The 20,749-nt window shown below is 46.3% G+C and overlaps 2 protein-coding genes across 2 annotated transcripts in view; both read left to right on the forward strand.

Moving 5' to 3' along the window:
- The window catches only part of T265_01551 (hypothetical protein), a gene marked incomplete at both ends in the record, with an annotated part of 17,718 nt that extends 9,130 nt beyond the window's left edge, over window positions 1–8,588 (forward strand). Inside the window, 3 exons of the mRNA XM_009165610.1 lie at window positions 5,147–5,255; window positions 8,298–8,390; window positions 8,571–8,588. Coding sequence (XP_009163874.1) covers window positions 5,147–5,255; window positions 8,298–8,390; window positions 8,571–8,588 — 220 coding nt within the window. The remainder of the gene's footprint in view (window positions 1–5,146; window positions 5,256–8,297; window positions 8,391–8,570) is intronic.
- A 3,923-nt stretch (window positions 8,589–12,511) lies between these two features.
- Window positions 12,512–20,749, forward strand: part of T265_01552 (hypothetical protein) — a gene marked incomplete at both ends in the record, with an annotated part of 69,527 nt that continues 61,289 nt past the window's right edge. Inside the window, 2 exons of the mRNA XM_009165611.1 lie at window positions 12,512–12,599; window positions 15,706–15,928. Of these exons, the coding sequence (XP_009163875.1) occupies window positions 12,512–12,599; window positions 15,706–15,928 (311 nt within the window). The remainder of the gene's footprint in view (window positions 12,600–15,705; window positions 15,929–20,749) is intronic.

The raw sequence follows: 20,749 nt of genomic DNA on the forward strand, positions 1-20,749 counted from the left end.
TTATTAATGGGGTGGGGGGGGGGGGGAAGAAAAAACATGTGAAGGAGAACGAAGGGGGCGTCAGCAGTAGCCTGTTTTCGCTTACCCGCCCTGCTGTATGCAGCAAGTAAGGCGACCCGGCTGATGGCACCACGCGACGGCCGATGTGGCATGAGTTTATTTGTGTATGTGCAATTCATGTTCCAACCCCCAATCTGGAGGGCCAGGAGACTGTGTTCGTCAGACCTCTAACCATTGACCAACCTGGTATGAGAGACTCTGAGTGTCTCGCGACACTCTCCAGTATAGCTCAATGGATCTCTGAGGTGCGCAAACCGTCACATCACGGTAAGGTCCAGTCACTTCGTGGCGGGAACTGCATCTCACATCTTTAAGAGGTGCACTTTGTGAGACGACGTCTTCTACACTGTTTCTATTCACAAAGTACCTGCACTGTATAGGCTTTTTGCGGCTTACAACAAAACTCTAGAAACGTGAGGTCATGTTTCACTATGTCGAAAGGTCGAAGATCGAAGGTGTTTTGAATGTAACCGCTATGACTGAAAAAGACAGCTCTTTCAGACAACAGAGCAGTCGTAAGCTACGAGATGTTCTTGTGAAACGATACCGAACAGGAAACCGTGTACGTGCGATGTCCGTTCCGCTACAATAAGGTTTTGGAGTTCGCCTAGCGTCGCCGAGTTCCTCCCGAAAGAATCGTAGGACGTCGCTGCCTGATTCAACTACTCCCACTGGTTTGGCTGTTGTTTTGACGTGCAAATTAACTCAGTGCAGCTTCAGATAGGTTGTTTACATTATCTGAATCAGTCAGCAGCCACCAGTCAAGAGGCTTCTGCGGCCCCGACATACGGAATAGGAAAAGAATCTAGCTTCATGCAGCCTGAAAAGGATGGAACAACAGATAAGGTGAAAAGTACCAAGCTTGGCTGCCAAGAATCATTCGGGATACACTTTCATCAGGTGTCATTATTTGCCGTCCCGTAAGGGAAGCAGAGATTATCACCCTCAATAAATCTTTCACTAAAGTAAGAAAGTCATTATGAGCAATTATATAGGTTGATAACAAGCTTGAATTGCCCGTTCTGCGGAGCTGGGCGATTTCACGTCTATCCCTCAATCTCATAGAACAATGCAGAAGACAATGTATCTTATCCGGTTTTCCATGATGTCGGGCCAACGAACTTATTAAAGAAAAGCCTTTTCTTCGGCCGATGAATTTCTATTCAAGCAAATTCTAGGAAATAAAAACCACCGAAGTATCAAACGTGGGGAGGCCAGTCACCCAGAGCAAATCCTAGTAAGTGATTGGCGGGACGGCTCAGTCAATCGCATACTGAATCAGTTTGGTCCAAGAAGCGTGCGGTATTTCCGTGGTGATCGTTATTCGCTCCATGGAATTGAAATTCGAAGGTTATGGCGCGTCTCTCATGGACTAAACCAATCGGTCGATAAGTTAAGAGTACCAGTCCAAACTTTTGGGCCTAGTTTAGGCATCCCGGTGTCTCAGCGATTGAAAATTATCCCTCAAGTCTTTTCATCCAGAGGCATGGCTGCTACAGTGAACAATGAAATTTTGTTGGCCTGAAAAAATAATAATTTGGATTGGAGTAGATTTGGATTTGAGCACATACGCAACAAAATGCAGCATTTTGGCATCAAAAGTTTCACCTCAGTTTTACAGGTTCTTCAGTTGGGAGCATTGTGCGGATAATGGGCACTTACGTCGGTCATCTTTCGGTTCCGGGGCCCGTTATCTACTTATTTGCCATTTTCTCTCATCAGCGAACGGATGGCTAGTTTTGATGTCTTCGCAACTTTGACACGGTCGGCTGCTGTTAGGAACACAGTCGTAAAACGGCGCTTTATGGAGATCGCACTAGTATAAGCATTATTTCTAAAACGTGTTTTGTCACAATAACCTTTAAGTTGTGCCATTAGCCATGCATAGCAGATAAATATCTTTGGATGTGATGAGGGAAACTTAAAGTTCTTAATGTAACTGAAAGGTAATTTGAAGTAACTACAAGTAACTAAAAGCGTGCATAGAAATTCTTCTGCATGTGGGTAAGCTTATTCTTAGGTGTGTCAAAAAGACTTCAGCCTCCTACTAACCTCGTACTGGAAGAAGCGATGTAGATAGCCAGCTAGGGGGCCGATGGAGTATGTGAGGTTGGCGAAAAGCATTTTAGGGTACGTGGGCGTATTTCGCAATGTTAACCAAGGCGCTTGATATATGTGTGTTGTCAAATTCTACATATCCCACAGCTAACACCGTGAGATTTCCTGGAGGGTATCCCCGAAGTTGTTTTTGATGCTTTTCTGCCATGTGTTAACTACCCGCGTTTCTTCGATCTATGCACTATGTGCCTTTAAATCGTTCCAGTATTTGGAGTTGGCGACGAATATGTGGAGATGAGTGCGTTTTTCAACGCCATGAGGATACCGCTTGAAAGCTGGTGTGAAGCTGTTCGTGAAGGAAGTGAAGCCATTCGCCGCGAGTCATTTATTGGCAAGTGGTTACAGGCTCTTGTACAGGAAACTTAACGTCTCATTTGCACAGCCTTTTTGAACGCTGAAAATTCTCACGCGTCTTCTTAGACTTTCATGGATATTCATCGGCAATTACACAATTGTCAACGAACGCTGCAAAGCAGTTCCAAAAGCTTCCATCAGACGCCGAGCGGAGCTTCGACAGGACCACGGGCTACTCGGACACCTCATTAGTATACACAATCTAAGTAGTTCCTCAATTCAGTGTTGGCGACTTCAGGTCCAAACTGATCTACGAATGGTTCAGCAACACGCCATTTCTGTATAAAAGCTGGTGAAAACTGCAGGCATTCAATTCTTGTTTGTTTCTCGAGAGCTCTGCAAACTGGTATTGAGCGCATCCGATCATTCACCAGCCGCAGTTAGAGTAGCGTCTGTTATGTCGGGGTCGAAAAAGTTGCACTCCGGAATGTTGTTGAGCATCGACGGACAGGCGCAATATTACATGGCGGATGCTGGAGTATTTCTCCGGCTGGTAGTGTCATTTTTATGTACTTTGAGTCCAAATAGCCGGAATTTCAGTGGCGGACAAGCACATGTTATGCCACACACATGTTATGCTACGGGCGTGTAGATATGAACAAAAATCTGGGGACGTACTCGAAATATCTGTCTATACACATTCATGGTGAACAAGTATGTGCATCTCCGATCAACAAGAAACGCTAACAGGCGCTGATGTTGTTTTTGATTGTCGTCTCCATTGCCACCTAATACATTTGGGTTCCGGTACGTAAATTTCGGCTACCGGTCGTTCATGCGTGGGGTTCACGGCGACGGTCACATTTTTATAGTTAGTTTTAACATGCAGGTTTCGCAAAATGTGTAAAATTCTGACTAACAGATGTAGGCCAGCAACTACCGTTCGGATGAGAAACAGGAGAAGTCGTTCTTGATTAGTTGAAGGTGCTTACTAGGTCCATGAGGATCCATGACCACGCCCAGACAAAAATAGAAGAGACTTGACAGGTGATGATTTTCGAGAGAGACCTTATGCACATTTTGACTCGCAGCAATGTCTGATTGTGATTGTGGTCATTTGCGTGTTTCAACGCTTACGTGAGTGAGGCTGTTTAGTTTGCTTTTGAAACAAAATGATTTTGCGCAAGCTGATTCGACGTATCAGTGTAATATTGGTTTGCACCTCTGGCGATCGGTAGTCAATAATTGCAATTGATTTGGTTGGAGTGGGTTTTACTGCTTTACCTGTGGTGCTTGGCCGGATCGTTATGATATAGCTGCTGAACATTCTGTGCGATCTGCATAATCGACGATCGTTTTTAAAACGAATGTGGTAGGTAAAAATATATCATAGTTGAGGAGCGTGAAAGCGGCGATGCCGAATGCCCTCATCATTTTTTGTCCTCTTCACATCTTGCAAATTTTCAGAGCCAGGATTCACAGGCTTAGGGAAGCGGCTTCTTTATATAAAAATGTTTTGTTTGTCTGCTCAAAGCGAATAGTTTGTTGTAGGGGGGTGGTTGTGTTTTTGGATCTATGCCATCAGTATCGGAAGCCGTAACCAGGAGTACTGGCCCCGCCGCAGTGAACTCAGACGCAAAATTTCACAAATTATAATAAAAAGTATGCCTCAGGCACATTAGGTGGAAATTAACCGGGTCTTCGCTCACTGCTCACCTGTGTTCGGGCCATCACCAACAGTAGTAGGCAATTAGATTCAAAGTAAACAAGACGCTACTGTTCTACTGGTGCTTGAACAACCGAAAGGTTAGATTGAACCCTCTCATTTGGAGCGTTTGGGTCGGCTCGCTCCGTATGCCAAGGAACAGTCTTATCTCGAGTATTGATTTGGCCCAATGCACCAAATATCAGAGACGACAATATTCTGTAATTTGGATGGTCGATGGAACGGTCGTTTTCATTTATAAATGGTTGATGGTCTTTGCAGCCGCGGAAAGTTGCCGGTTTTGTTGGTTAAACCTGGTGAACAGGCTACCTTTACTGAGCGGTGTTCAAACGTTAGCTACCGGTGCTGAAATTAGGTTGCTAGTAAAAGTTGTCCCAAAAGGCATACTGCGCGTTGCTGGGGATACTTCAGGGAGTGGCTGTGAGGTAATTTTCCCTCTGGCTTTCATGCCTGCTATCGTTTGCTGCGAACATCTGAAAAGCAGGTTTACACAGGATATTGGCCCGGTTTCGTTTTGTCGACTGAGAGTGTCACGGATCCTTCTGCGGTCGAAATGAGGAACTCAGTCCCATGTGTTCGGCTGTCTGTTGTAATGGGATATCCTCACGGGCTATCTAAGTTCCTGTGACATGAAACGATCAACCCAGCACCTCCAAAAGCACCACACTTATGCGCGCCTGAGTGATCTCTCTTTCAATATACGGAGAAAAATGGCTCCGCATGACGTAATATTAGATTTGCAGGTTGACGACGATTGCTTGCAAAGTATCAGGGTGCGTGATCACAAGGTAGGAACTACTGCAAGTTATCGCACCGTGAGAAATGGCTAATGTCATCAGAAATTGTTGCTTATATCTGCGGCATCTGCAATCTGTCCGATAGCGTCTGTTGGGGGCGGGTATTAGACTGGGTATAATGCTACCATTGTCAAGTGCCGATATATCCCAGTTACATCGGTGACTTGCTCTACGGACCAACGTTCTTGAGCCACACGCGCGGGCAACACGATCAGATTTCGGAGCGAATCTCCGAGATGAATTCATTTAGAGGAACAAGGGTAAGTTTTTGTCCCAGGTTACGTTCACATTCGAAAAAATTTTATTTTCGTTGGATAGTGAGTTGCAGGCGGTTTTTTGCCTTAAAATCCATCTTTTCCTCAAAGTAGTGCTGTAGCAGAAACCAGCGTGTGCCCTTCACGCGAACTGAGTTTACGTGCATCCGTGGGATATTCTTTTGCCTGGCGTTGGTAATTCTCCAGTCTTGGCTTCAGATAAGATTGCTGAACGCAGCTTACACGCCTTTTATTTTGTTTCAGGAGGTTATATCAAAAAATAAAACTCCCAGCAATTGACCCCACATTTTATGAAAACGTTAATATCATAGCAACTAGACATCCAGGCCTTAGGTTAAAAACCTTCTTGCGTAGGTGTTCAGGGGTTAGTGTACTTCTTCAGCGGGATAGCCTACGGGGCTTTTTAGAGCATGCATTATGTTTCCAGATGCGAAAAATGCGAGGCATCACCTCCATAATAAAATATACTTTTATATGTCCTGTTCGACTGGATGAATATCGAATTCTGTGATCCGCTGGCTCTACAACTGCTATTTGCAGTACTCATAGTCGTGGGCATTCATTATAATCGGATAATTTGTACGAGGATTGAAGAACGTAACGCTTGCAATTGATGATGACTTATCACCTATGTGAAGGTTTCCAGCAAACTGAAGCAGAGTTCTCCACTGAAATTTATGAAGTATACCAGGTTTACTGTAGAAGACTCAAAGGTGCTGCCAAATAGTTTGCCCCTAGCGGTGCATACGATGCTCATCATAACGCCTACCATTTCTTCTCAGCGATCAATAGTTGCCTGACGCATACGCCCAACCTGCTGCTTGAGGTCCACGATGTCAATGTGTCGAAATATTGGTTGGTCGGATGTGTGCTGGTACCTGATCAGATGGTCGGTTTTCTGTCCGACGAGCATGGCAACAAGCCTACAAACGTTTCCTCCCCTTTCAAGGAGACTTACTCAAATGCACGCTAATTATGTCTCCTCTGCTGAGGACGAAACGTTTTCAGGCAATTTACCAATTTCGACGAACAGCCCAACTACCAACTGGGGAACCAACAACGGTCCACAATATCTAATCAATCAGCCAGACGTAATCTTTATCGATCAACTGTCTAAAGCGCTCATCCATCATTACTAAAAAAACAATGGCCGAACTTCAACAAGATGAAAAATTCAATTTTACTGATCGCTTAAGTTACTGCATATGTTTTGGCGAGAAGTTTGCGACCTTCGTGTTGTGCAATGCTCAGCGAGGCAGTGATGTTCTGGAATCAGGACATAATCACAGTGAGGAAGGCGGCTTACAAGCTGAGAACAATACTTGCCCGGTTACAAGAGCACTTCAGCAGTGATAATCTCTGAGAAGTGTTTAAATAAGGCCCGTTTTTGTGAGTGATTTGTATTGCACTGTTTCCCAAAGCTGGTGCTGAGTAATAGGTTTCAAAAAATACGAAACCCACCTGATGTGCATGATGCCTCACCAAAGAAGAATTATACTGGATGTGGTGGCCCTTCCATGCGTCACACAAAATCGCCGTTGTCTCTTAACTCCAACTGGCGTCCTACAGCATTGATACTGACGTTTTACTTGGAACTCAGGCTTGTCAATTACCTCCTCTCTGGTGCAGGGAACGTGGACGCATATGGACTTCGGGAGCACGTTTTGTTGGAATTCTGTCTCTCAATTCAAGCGGACATTTTAACATGCCTTCTTTGCGGCCCATTTAGCAAGCACGCCTCACTGCTTTCTAGACGAGCCGAGAGCTAGCCAGCAAAAAGTCGTTAATTACATGCGTACCTCAGTTCATCCTTGGGTGCTAAGTCAGCCAACAAAAATCCACCATTTCGTGGTTTATCTGACTTGCAATTATCCCCCTTTAGATTATTTTATATTGGACGCCATTCAACCTAATGCCTCCCGGAATTCACCAGACACTACTGCTCTTGACCTACTCCTTCCTCATTTTCCCGCTTATCAAACTTCGAACTTACTAATAATAATAACAATAATAATGTCTATTCCCAACTTATGGGTGGCATACCGTCTAGCATGAGCATGTAGTTGCTCGAAACGCCCCTTATGTTCGTAGTTCATTCAACCATGCTGATCTCCGGTCTACATACACATGTTCCCTCAACGGAATTGAATTACCCGTGGCTCTTATTCAGCCCGATGCCACCGATGTTAATCTCTTTACCTAAGCCGGATCTTGCTGCAACCTGATTGCATACCAACAGTCCGATTGCGGTAACCTTGTCTACCGTCAAGAAACCGAAGTACGTTAGTGCAATGATAACGTGGCACTACCATAACCAGTCTGATGGTACACCCGTAACTATTCTTTCCCTGCCGTCGGCCGTCACCTGTCGCCCACTGCGGTCTATGATTGCAATTATGAGCAAACTTTTAGCCCGGCCCCAACCGCATCTGGAACTAGTTCGTTCCAACCCACTGAACCTTACTTTCGGGTTCAAACCATCTGGAGTTGCGCTCTAATTTTGGCTTGTCCCTTCCACAAGTTAAGTTTTTTATTTACGGAGTTCGTTTGACCCACGGATTGGGACTAACTCGATAGCGAAACTATCCTTTACAACCGACCGCCGTAAAATAATGACCAGAGAGTCTACTTAGCCTCAACATAAACCACGCTTTTGAAAAGAAACCTGACAATTGTCTCCTTCTCGAGTTATTTTATCTCCATTTCCCTGCTTTTCGTTGCCTTGGCCATTAAATAAACCACCCAAGGTCACTAGTGGCCAGCAGCGATTTTCAGTTTTAGTTTATGTCAGTCAAGTCCATCATTAAACTACTAGTACCTTGTGATCATTGTCGTTGTTTTTCATTTTCAACAACCGTCCTGATTTCTCGCAGATTATACCTTCCTCTCCGTTGTGTTGTTGTTGTAACGACCGGATCGCCTCGTCATATAACACCACTGGGTTTGCTGGCGACCCTCCATGGCACAAAAACTTTATTAACTGAGTTGAAAGCGGCTGACAAGATAAATTGTTAAGTTTATTTCCAGACATTTGAAACAGCTTTGATTTTCAAGGGAATGGCATATGCGGTCATAAGAAATTTGCGTGGAGAAATTGAGATTGATGGGAGACGTTTTAAGGTAAGTGGGCACGTTTTTCATGTTTAATTTAACTCATTTCCTTGATAAACCTTAAACTGATTACACGGAGCTTCCCTGTAATAAATCCTCCAAATTATTTTGGACCATTTCCGATCATGTTGCAATCATTTACCATTTTTAGTTTATGAGGATAAGGCATTTTACTCGTTTTTCACTCAGAATGTGAGGACACGCTAGTTGAATACGCTATTTGAGTACGCACATTTCCTGGCTTGCGCAGAACTCAAAGGTCGGAATTCCGGCTTGTACTTAAATCGCATGTCAGAAGGGAACCTCAAGGGAATCTTCATAAACACAAGGAGCAGTTCAGACTGAAATATCAGCTCCAAGCTCTAAATGGATGTTAAAAGGTATACTTCCAGAACGGTCAACATTCGGCTCCTCACCCTCGGAGGCAGCAGAGACAGTGTTGAAATGCTTGTCCACAAACTGCCTCAGCCTTTTCAACAAACTCTGCGAGATAAAACAGTCAGCTTGCCTTGAACAACCGTCCATAATCGCATTTGCAGAGACCTGGCTCACACCAGACGTCTCTGACGCGGGGATCTCGATAGACGGCTACCCTATTTTTCGAGCTGACTCAAAACGAGGGAGGGCTGGTGGGGTTGCGCTGTGCTTACATTCGGCCCTACCAATCCCGATTGTCCCCTCTGATACCACTGCTGCACCTTTTTGCGATGCACTGCGGGTCCAAATCCAGCTGCGCGGGTCCGATTCTCTCCTACTCGGCGTGGTCTGCGTAGCCCCTCGAGTCCCCTGAAGATGACCAATTCCTCATACAAACCCTTGAGCACTTCTCCTCCACCTACCACTTCACTCATCTGCTGCTGGTAGGTAACTTCAACGCTCCAAAGGCCTCCCGGATGGAGATCAAGCGCGTCTGATCAAGCGGAATTTATGCAGCGGCGCTGATTGAAGTCGTTCAACAGGGTGCTTGGACTCAACACTACGTTGCACCCACCAGATATCGCGCAGGCCAACTACCATCACTCCTGGACTTGGTCATCACTAACGAAAGACACCTCATTGATCAGGTAACAATCGAAGCTCCACAAGGACACAGCGAACACTGTGCTGTCCTTTGATTTAAACTGCTATCGGGCCAGAAATCCCGAACCTCAAACATGGTTTCGAGACATCTGCCGCGCAGACTCCTCAGGAATGCGCATCTTTCTTGAGCAAATTAAACTGCGACCGGCTTCAGTGCAAGAATTATGAAGGACCATTGCCCAGAAAGTTCACGATGCTGACGCGATGTTCGTCCCAAAGAAAACCAGCACGCAATCGGATAAGTCGCAGGATGCCAAAAAGGATTCGGCGACTTCTGGAAAAGAGGTCCCAACTTTTTTCCAAAATGTCGGCTACAGGGGGTACAGAAGATGAACTGGCATTTCAGAAAATGCGGAACCGCTGTAAATCGGAAATGCGCAAATAAAACATACGAGAAACCAAGCCACCATCCTGGACCTTGCTCGAAAAAACAAAAACGTATTGTTCAAATACATGAGACATCGCCTTAGAAACAAGCCATCCGCGTTATCCTTGGGGGACAGAAACGGATAACCGACGAGTGACTCAATACTGGTATCGGAGGTTTACAGAAACCCCTATGGGTGTTTACACTCAGCCACTCTTGTTAAGGCGGAACCACGAACAGCCTTCCACCGACTTGGTCTTCACGGTGGAGGACATTCGTCAACTTGCACAAGATAAAGCCATTCTGCGCATTGGGGCCCGACGAGGTCCAACCAAGGATCCTGAAGGAAACGCCGTCTACCCTGGCAAATCATTTATACCTAGTGTTTCGTCAGTCGCTTGACGAAGGCCGCCTTCCCCCTGCTTGGAAGGAAGCGATTGTCACGCCAATCCACAAAACTGTGACCGACTGTCGCCTGGCAGCTGCAGGGCTATAGGCCTCAAAAGCTTACCGTGGAAGGTGATGGAACGCATTCTGGAGCGGGCTATCCTAGGTCACCCTACATCCAGCAACCTGATCTCTCCAGCTCAACACCGATTTCTCCCAAACCGTTCTAGCGTAACACACATGCTCGTGTTTATCGACAGCATAACCCAGGCCAAGGACGAGGGACTCGTGTCGGATGCCATATTTTTCGATTTCTCAAAAGCCCTTGATAGGGTCCCACGTCCTGCTGCTACACAAACTCGAGTCTTACGGGGTTCAAGGGAAAAATCCTACACTGGATCAAGGCGTTCCTATCAGATAAGTCATTCCGAGTGAGAGTAGGCTCGACCTACTCTCCTCCAGCGCCGGTCACCATTGGAGTTCCTCAAGGCTCCATTTCGGGACCACTGCTGTTTCTGATCTACGTCAACGACCTTCCAGATGCAAAATGTCGGCTACAGGGGGTACAGAAGATGAACTGGCATTTCAGAAAATGCGGAACCGCTGTAAATCGGAAATGCGCAAATAAAACATACGAGAAACCAAGCCACCATCCTGGACCTTGCTCGAAAAAACAAAAACGTATTGTTCAAATACATGAGACATCGCCTTAGAAACAAGCCATCCGCGTTATCCTTGGGGGACAGAAACGGATAACCGACGAGTGACTCAATACTGGTATCTGAGGTTTACAGAAAACCCTATGGGTGTTTATACTCAGCCACTCTTGTTAAGGCGGAACCACGAACAGCCTTCCACCGACTTGGTCTTCACGGTGGAGGACATTCGTCAACTTGCACAAGATAAAGCCATTCTGCGCATTGGGGCCCGACGAGGTCCAACCAAGGATCCTGAAGGAAACGCCGTCTACCCTGGCAAATCATTTATACCTAGTGTTTCGTCAGTCGCTTGACGAAGGCCGCCTTCCCCCTGCTTGGAAGGAAGCGATTGTCACGCCAATCCACAAAACTGTGACCGACTGTCGCCTGGCAGCTGCAGGGCTATAGGCCTCAAAAGCTTACCGTGGAAGGTGATGGAACGCATTCTGGAGCGGGCTATCCTAGGTCACCCTACATCCAGCAACCTGATCTCTCCAGCTCAACACCGATTTCTCCCAAACCGTTCTAGCGTAACACACATGCTCGTGTTTATCGACAGCATAACCCAGGCCAAGGACGAGGGACTCGTGTCGGGTGCCTTATTTTTCGACTTATCAAAAGTATTTGATGGGGTCCCACATGTCCCGCTGCTCCACAAACTCGAAACTTACAGGATCCAAGAAAAAATCCTTCAATGGATCAGGGCGTTCCTGTCAGACAGATCATTCCGAGTGAAAGTAGACTCGACCTTACCTTCTCCAGCGCCGGTCTCCATTGGAGTTCCTCAAGGCTCCATCCTGGGACCACTCCTGTTTCTGATCCACGTCAACGACCTTCCAGATAATCTTGCAAGTCCATTTCTACTTTTCGCGGACGACTTGAAATCCCGGATTTCCGATGCCAGTGCCGTCAAAATGGATGTAAACGATGCCAAACAGTGGTCGTTGGACTGGCACCTTCCTCTGAATGACGAAAAGTGCATCCATATGTCGTTTGGAGGAGACTCAGCGAATTCCTTTGTCATGCATGGTGCGAAAGGACCCGAAAACATCATGAGGATAGATGCCGAAAAGGATTTGGGCATCTGGGTCTCCTCAAACTTGTCCTTTTCGCTGCACCATGAGAAATCGGCCTGAAAGGCATTCGCCATTTTACAGCTGATCCGACGCACCTTCTCCCGTATTACCCGCATGGATTTCCAAATACTCTATGAGGCTTACGTCAGGCCGCTCCCGGAATACGCTAACCAAGCTGTCCACTCAGGACGCATGAAAGACGTCACCCTCATTCAGCGTGTACAGCGAGCCGCTACGAGGATGGTTTCCGTGGACTACGAAACGCATTTCGCGATGCTTTATCTCTTACCCCTGGTGTACCGTCGCCTCCGAGGGGGCCTAATTATTACTAATGCCCTGCTTTTTACCGTTGACCCAGCAAACACACGGCGGGGACATAGTAAGAAGATCTTCAAGCTAAAAGCGTACACATTCGTCAAACAAAAATCTTCTCATTTTGGGTAGTGGTTGCGTGGAATGACCTTCCTCCGTCGGTTGTCCACGCTCCTTCTAGAACCCAGCTCAAAGCGCCATTAGATATTTATGCGAATCCTCGCGCTGGTGATCATACTGCCCCACGCTGAGAACATAAAGAGCAGTGTTATACCCCTTTTTCACTTGTACCTTTCAGGTGAGTGGCAACCGCCCAACGACAAGAATAAAACCAACCCGTGAAACTTGGACAAAAGCCTCTATCCCGTGTATCAATCCGTGAATCCGTGAATTCTGGGCTCGGCAAACATCTCCAACAGCAAGCAGCAGCTGTTCCCCATATGAATTTTTGAATCTCTGAAGAGCACCGGTTTGTTGCATGGTGCAGCACCATCCTGCGAGACCGGAAAGTTTGAAGCCAACATAGGATTTCGTATCCACCTCAATCTTTGCGCTATGCAATCCATTGGGTGATCGACCAATCAGCGGTCAGAAGTTGATGGGTCCGCTGCCGAGTGTCAGTCACGTGTGCTTTGTGGGCGTTTGCTGGCGTTATGGATAACGTAAGAAAATCGCCTCTCATTCGAATGTTAGTGGGTATTGACTGATTGAATCGCGGTTTATCGAGTCCTCCTCAACAGCATCCTGCATTAGGAGAAAAATGACTTAGACTTGGTTCCACGTCAGATTCAGTAGTGGTGAACAGAGGGAGGTCGCATGTTGTTTCGTAACTTCCCAATCTCGCAGCAAACCGGAGCTCTACAAAGATCCAATAACTTGCTTGGGAACAGCTGCCGTTTTTTTCTTGAGGATGTTTACCCAGAGCAGAATTCACAGACCTGTCCTTTAATAAGCCGTTATAAGCCTTGACCTTTTAACATCCATTCTCAGCTTGGTTTGCACCGTTTTGACGTTGATGTCATAGTCTGAACCGTGCTCTGTGTTTATGAGCATTCCAGTGAGATTTCTATTTTTGGCAGTAGTGTAATGTAATGTAACCCAAAAGATGTATATATCCACAGGTCGTACTCAACTAGATCGCGACGGACGCTCTCCCAGTGTTTAACAATTGGATACCGGATTCCATGGTCATAACACTTCGCTAGTAAATATTGACTGTTTAATTTCATGGTCCAGTTTCCGAACCATCCGGTTACCTTTTTTCATATTTGTTTGTCACGACGAACTTGGTTGTCGAGTTCATCCGCGAGAAATAGGCGCTCATTTGGCCTAACGGATGCGGTGGCAGCTTTTCGTGGAATTCTTCATCCTTAGTGGCTGTGAGATATCATTGGAACACACGCTGACAAGATCGAACTGACGGTCAAATTATCTTCGCATTGGTGCAGTTCGTCCATTCATATACTCGACCACCTCCAAATCTGATTCCATGATCCCGGTGACTATTTTTTATAAGTTCCTTGACCGCCCAAACGAAACCCGCTTGTAACAGCTGCGTCCATGCGACGGTATTTCAAATCCTGTGTTACGAGGGTACCACGCTTTTCAGGTATTGGCAATTGATCAGACGGCTGTTTATCTGTTCGCCTCGAATGATGAAATGCTCGCAAATCAACTGCCAAGCTTGACGAACAGATCAACAGCCACCTGATTTAATACAATTTAATGCCCCGAGCTACCAATATTTCAACATATTTACTTATTTCATGTATGCCTGTTCCATTCCTTTAAAAACAGAACGTTAGGTTTTGCGGATTGAAGTTGGCGTGTCCCTATTCTTGTTCATGGTTGCCAACTGGTGCAATTTTCAGACTCCCAATAGCTTTTGGCTGTCCTCCTTTTGTTTGTCTCAATCATCAGAGTTTCACTCTTATGACTGTGATCCTCTTCTAATGCAGCTCTGTGGAGCCCAACGACTCGAGAGTCTGGCCTAATTGGCGATAGGGACTGTGCTGGCCTGTGGCTTAGGTGTCTGACTGCTAATGCCATTGCGCAAGCCATATGCGCTTTGAACGGCACCGGACTACTCACTTTTGATAATATTTCGAGTGGCCACTGCTGGGTGATCGGGGTGTGCGTGTTTTGGGGCCAGTCTTTTCCAGTCCGTTCGGGGTGAGGGGGAGGGAGCATTGCTGTCCAGGGGATACCTTGTTTTTCTCACTCTCTTGTGGCAGTAAATGGTACGACTTTGGTGGCGTTTCGAGATGGATACCTTGCTCACTCTCTTGTGGCAGTAAATGGTACGACTTTGGTGGCGTTTCGAGATGTTCGTAGTTTGGATGTGTCTACTGATTTTTTATTGGTCCGCCGAGCTTAGTTATAAACCTGAAAACGCACTAATCATGTCTGCAAGCTTACATCAGTCTAGACGATGTGCATCGCAAATAGTTTGAGTTCGAAAGTAGCCCTGTGTGACCATTGTGATTATCTACAGCGAAGTGTCCAACTTCGACGCACTCGTGCCCTACAAACCTCTGTGGTATATTACCAATGGCTTTTCCTAGTCCCATTGAGGCGCCGTTATCTGATTTTCCATCTCGGATGTCCAGCCGAGGATTTCATCCATCTGTGCAGTGATCAACAGACTCCAACCTGCTTGCGTGTGGCACTGGTAGTCGAAAGCTTTGCTGAAGTCCATATGCACTGCGTCGTCTTGTGACGCTCTGTTTCATCATATCAAGCGTCACGAACCACCACAATTTTTGTAAAGCCTCCCACTCACAACCCCACTTGTTGAGCCGGACAGGGCGTTCCACATGTATATAAGTGCATATATAAGAGTGTATATAAGTGCTCCTTTCGTTATCCCTTCTAGAGTCATTAGAACTACCGACGTTAGGCGAATAGGCCTGTATTCGCGTGGGCCCCCAAAGTGGTGACATTTTGGAAATGTTCTAGTTAGCCTCATAGGCTAGCCTCCGGGGGTAAATTCTGCTTTCAGAGGTTGATTGTAGATGTGTGCCAGAGTTGCTACAGTGATAAGCTATAACTTCCTGGGTATAAAAGAATAGGTCACCTAGTCCTTGCGCTTTGATGTTATCAAGAGTTCATCGAAATTTCAGCTTACCTATAAACGACCTTTTTGAGCTTTGATTGCCGTGTTATTGCACGCAGGATGCACCGCAGCGAAGTGTTGTGAAAATATTTAGGCCCATTTCTTGACATTGGTGATAACTTCTGTTTTCATAACCTGGAAGTTGACCCTTGTCTTTCCTTCTGTTACTGACACATAGATTTAGTGCAGATTTCTCATGCACTCGTTTTTTTACCAACCACCATTTGCTTTCAGGCATTTCTGACTTCTTTTCATGAGTAGTAACCATTCAATCTTCGATCCCCTTTAGAGTGGCACCATGCTATCACCCCAACAAACTATGTGACGTCCAAGGGTGCTAACGAATCACAGTCTTTTCCGTTCTATCTGGTACATACAGTTTGGTTGGCTTCCTTAAATTCCCGACACACATCTTCAGTGCACTCTTCGCTCGACGTCCCAAACTATGAGGTGAGCATGGACCTTCGTACTCCGAAGTTCGGCCTCCCGGATTGCCGAGAACGATTTGCCAGGTATTTATTGCACCATTCAACCAAGCCTAGTATCAGTGATGTCATGGCCATTTCCTCCTAGCAGCTCCGTTGTGTTCGACGAGGGATGGAGCGCCGCGACAATCAGAATAAGAGTGGAAAGGCTGAGGGCCCGGAAGCTAGGCTTTATTCATCCAAAACGTTGACACTGAGAGCTGAAACGAAAAAAGGTGATGTAGTAGTGGACGCTGAAACGTTTAAAAAACGGAGCAAATATACGACAAGCTCCTACACCGTAACCGTTGTCACTGCCTGCAGTGGACTCGTGAATAGCAGCTCTAGCATCTCCCCATTGTAGTGGGCCCGTAGGCATGTCATGGATGCCTTTATTCCACTACCCACTCCAAGAAAGGTGTTGTTTGCTAAGAAAAGTAGTCGTACTAGCTGTGTGTTGACCAGTTCGTATGTGGGAAACTGAAATCCTGCGTGGTTGGTACGTGACTAAATAAAATAAACAATAACAGTCTAGGTGTAATGCCCTCCCGGTTTATACCTGCCGCGCCACCCAAAAGAAGCACCAGGGACCTGGATCCATATTTCCCGGGACTCTCTATACTGCTTCGGTGGCGAGATAACTCATTTGTCAGGACGCAAATTTACCGGCAGGTCCGTGGTTTGAACCCGACCTCTGTATCTCGACTTCTATCTAGGCTTGGGCAATTTGGCAGTATACTAGCTCTCGTGCTTTTTTCTGGTGGCTTGGCTACTAGGTACCGGAAGGGTGTTACAGCTGAACCATTAAGTATTCAAAACTAATGCGGTGTTGTGCTTATGTCCAGAGGTTATCCCTTTGGGACGCACTACTATTTTGGGGCCTTTCGATAGTGGCCGACTTGAGTGATTCATTTACATATATAGCAATAACTTTGTTCATTGCAAGAGCGGCCATACCTGCGAACTGTGTACATTACAAATTCAACTAGCTTTCCACCAGTTAGTCATATTCTCATGATGGCGATCACTTACGATTGGTGTTCAGGTACCCATGCTTGCAACTGGATTCACTTATTTATAGGGCTCCTAGCCATGGTCCGGGTCGGCATCATTCCTCGGTCTCGGCAGACTGTTTCTGCTGGGTTGTTAGCCACAGTGACGGTCGATTCCAGAGGCGCTTCTGTACAACGAAAAATTTACAATTTCTTCTCCGTCGTTGCTACATTCAGGCAGCCACGTTACTGCGGCCCTCCATTGTTCGTCTTGTGGGCTTAGGTACGGTCATAATAATATGGTGGCCCCTTTCAACTCACGTCCTCTGATGAACGAAACCTTCGGAGATTAATCTGAGTTGAACGCAGTCCTGAGTAACCTGGGTTTACCTTCTTGCAGCTTGGATTCAACACCCAGTAGTTCTGTGGTCACCTTATCGTCACCCTTCTGTCGTGCCCCAGTCATCATCATCAACTTCGACAGTATGACATCAGTGTTCGACATTGATGTTTGGCTGCAGTACAACCATGATGTATTTGGAAGCCTTATTATGAATTAAGGAATAAAAGTGGACAGGGGAAAGACTTAGTGTTACCTCGAGATAGTTTAGTGGTTAAGGGCCAGCTTAAGGACCGTAAGGTCCGTGCTTCGAACCCATCATCAGCATCTCAGTTGCTCCCTTCTAGGGTTAGGTAACCTTGCAGTATCACAGCCGTCATTTCTCCTTTCGGTAGCATGGCAGCTAGGCTCCACAAGTGTGCTACAACTGAACGATTACTGCTGGATTACTACAGTTATTCCGAAGTGCCCACACCTCCAACAGTTATCCAGGCAATCTGGATAGAAACTGTCAACAAGAATGCCACTGACATCGGCTAACAACCATATTTTGCAGCGTCTCCAACTAGGCGCAATGAATCGCGCGGTTCCTTTCCTGAAAAGCGAGTAGCTCCGATAACCTCCAGACTTTTCGTAATCTCTTTAATACCTCTCTGTTAGGTCAAGGTTTGTTCGGCTCTCTGCATCCTCCACTCCGAATTGAACAGGATAAACAACAGTTTCTTTGGCAAATGATCGTTTGGGATACGCAGGTTATGGTGCTGGACACGTTAGTTAATGGATGTCCCGGTTGCGAACCCGAAAACTCACCTTATTGCCTCGTTACGAATTCGCGTTCACAGACTATGGTTCTGAGACAACAATTGTCGAACACCTGAAGGCGTCTCATTTCCGCTGGTCGAACAGGCCAAGTCTCAGCCATACAACACAACAGCCCCCACTGAAACCTAGTATCTGGCTTCTCAGGGACTACCATGGTTGTGTTGTCTTTGTTTTCTTCTAGCCGGGTAGCCGGCACTCACAGATTGATTTAGTTCAATTCAATTTATCACCTATGAACCATGTGCCATGTGCACATTGGTCCCATCTACTACGGTCCCGATCACTGAAAAGTGGGAAAGCGTGAGAGAAGCAACTAGATATTTCAGGCGAAGACATGTTCAGTTAATTCGGGAACTCAGTGCCTACGTGCTGAAGGCGGTAGCTTTCATGTATGGGCACTACTGACTACGCGTTATTGTACATGTCTCGGTCGCTTTTACTCAGCTGAGGGCTCGGCGAAAAGTGCGCTGGAAGGCAGGCGGAGTGCATTTCTCAACCAGTGTAAGCTATGAGGCGTTAGTAATTCATCTATCATGGGAGGGCCCCTACTTCATAAGACCATCTGAAGTGTCCCAGCATTGCTAATACGATGTTCCGACTAACCCAACGAATGCTTGGGAAGTACCGGTGCCCAAACACTGACATCTTTCGCATGTCCTTTTCGTGTAGAGACCACGTTTCTGATCTTGACAGGCAAACAGGTCACGTTGGAGCTACTGGTGTCAGAGTTTGGCAAAAGCTGCACTGGCCTTTCAGATTCGAAAGGTAATCTCATTTCCAGCCGTTCCACCGGAAAATTTCGACCCTTTAGGTTTCAGATGCAGACAGAATTCCACGCAGCACATCAATCACAAAGTTGAAGGGGAAAAACAAGACAGGTTATCGTTGTTTTACTCCACGACGTAGTGAACCCAGGCGAAGGCTTGTCATGTACTCGTACCCGTTCACAGGAGTTCGCATACAGTACCGTCGTAACGGATATAAATTTGGATAGGATATTCTTTATTGCCAAGCACGGTTAAAGTTCCTGACGATCGACAGTCAAAAGCAGCTTTCAGATCAGGAAAAACGACCAACGGGGGACGTTTCAAACATTGACACTATTCGGGAACTTCTTTCAAGATAAAGGTATGGTCGATACATCCTCCACCAGGGCGAAACCCAGATTAATTACCACGAACCTGTCTCCCAATAAACGATCAAAACAAACGATTAACGGCGTAAAATAATGCCGGATAACTCCTGGCATGCAATCAAGCTGATACCCCTGTGGTTTTCGCATGATGTTCTTGCGCCCTTTTTAAGACTGGGATGAGGATCGAGGCACTCCATTCCACTGGCATTTTGTTTCCGTTCCAAATCTTCTGCAGTGTGATTTTCAGGCTGTTCACTAGGACCTCACTGGCTTTGAAGTTTGTGGGGTGCAGACCATCCGGACCATGTTCCTTGTCGCGTTGAAGATGTGATGTCTCATGCCGCATCTCTGTTGTCAGCGGGCAGGTGTCGATTCAGGCCCGTTGGGCTTTTCCAGAGGTTGTTTTGAAAGAGATCAGCGGAAGTGTTCAGTCCATCGCTCAAGAGGATAGTTTTGGGAGTGAATTGTCGTCCCGTTTCCCTGCGTATTCTTTTGCTGACACTTGTCTTCTTTTGGCCGGTTGTCTGCCGCCAAAGGCCTCCTCATCTCCTGGGTCTTCGAAACCCAACAGCGTTCTCTGACACTCTTCAAGCTCTTGATTATCCAGATGATGATGATCATCATCGACAGCATGACATCATTGTTCAACACCGACGCTTTGCTGTCATATCCACATGTGCCATCATACTCGCCAATTGCTGGCATGGCCCTTCTCGATGACTCCCTAGTCGAGTCGGATGGCTTGGAGAGACAGTTATGAAAGCTGAGAACATAGCTTCTTTCACCCGCTTCCATTCAACGTCCAATCAATCTTCATCATCAGCATGAATGCGTTTCCAGTAGCTTTCTAACCAGGTCACCTCGATAAGCCTGAACTATTGAAACTTATAGAAGTTAATGAATTGAGTTGCTGTCCTTTGGCACTATAATGCTGGTGGAAAGCGAAGTGATAGTTGGACTCGCACAGTGTCACGACTAGAGTTAAGTTGAGTACCTCACAAAGGACGACAATGTTTAATTGAGGCTCCACCGGTAACTAATAGTCACACGGTCCAATTGAGTCCATGGCTGTATTGGTGGACTCCAAGTAACTCGATGTAAGCGTTGGGCTTAGAAGTTCCTACTGGCCAGGAACACACGATGATCAGCACACAGCTAAAGCAGTCGCTCTCCATTATCCGCACGTTGACTTGAAGTCTATCCCCTAGTTATACTTTTTCAGCACTTAATAGTGCAACTTTGAGATTTATATCACCCTCCAAGATTAATAAATTCCTACTTCTTCCCGACTTAGGCAGACGTGACCGATCTCCACAAAATCCGTTTTCAGTTTCAGAACTGCCATGTCAAGTACCATAACACCAAGGTTCCTCTAGGTGGTGGATAATCATCGATATTGAATGGGGGCACAACAGTCGAAGCCCCATGATATCTAATCCTCCTCAGTATGAACACAATCTCGGTGCGTTTGGATGGGTTAGGCTGTAGCGCGATATTTTGTCTCCACTATCTTGTGGCTTCACCGTCTTATCAAAACAAGTAAGCGTCTCGGGATGTAGAACATGGTCTGTCAAATGCGA

Source organism: Opisthorchis viverrini, assembly GCF_000715545.1.
Source record: "Opisthorchis viverrini unplaced genomic scaffold opera_v5_17, whole genome shotgun sequence".
Classification (NCBI taxonomy): Eukaryota; Metazoa; Platyhelminthes; class Trematoda; order Opisthorchiida; family Opisthorchiidae; genus Opisthorchis; species Opisthorchis viverrini.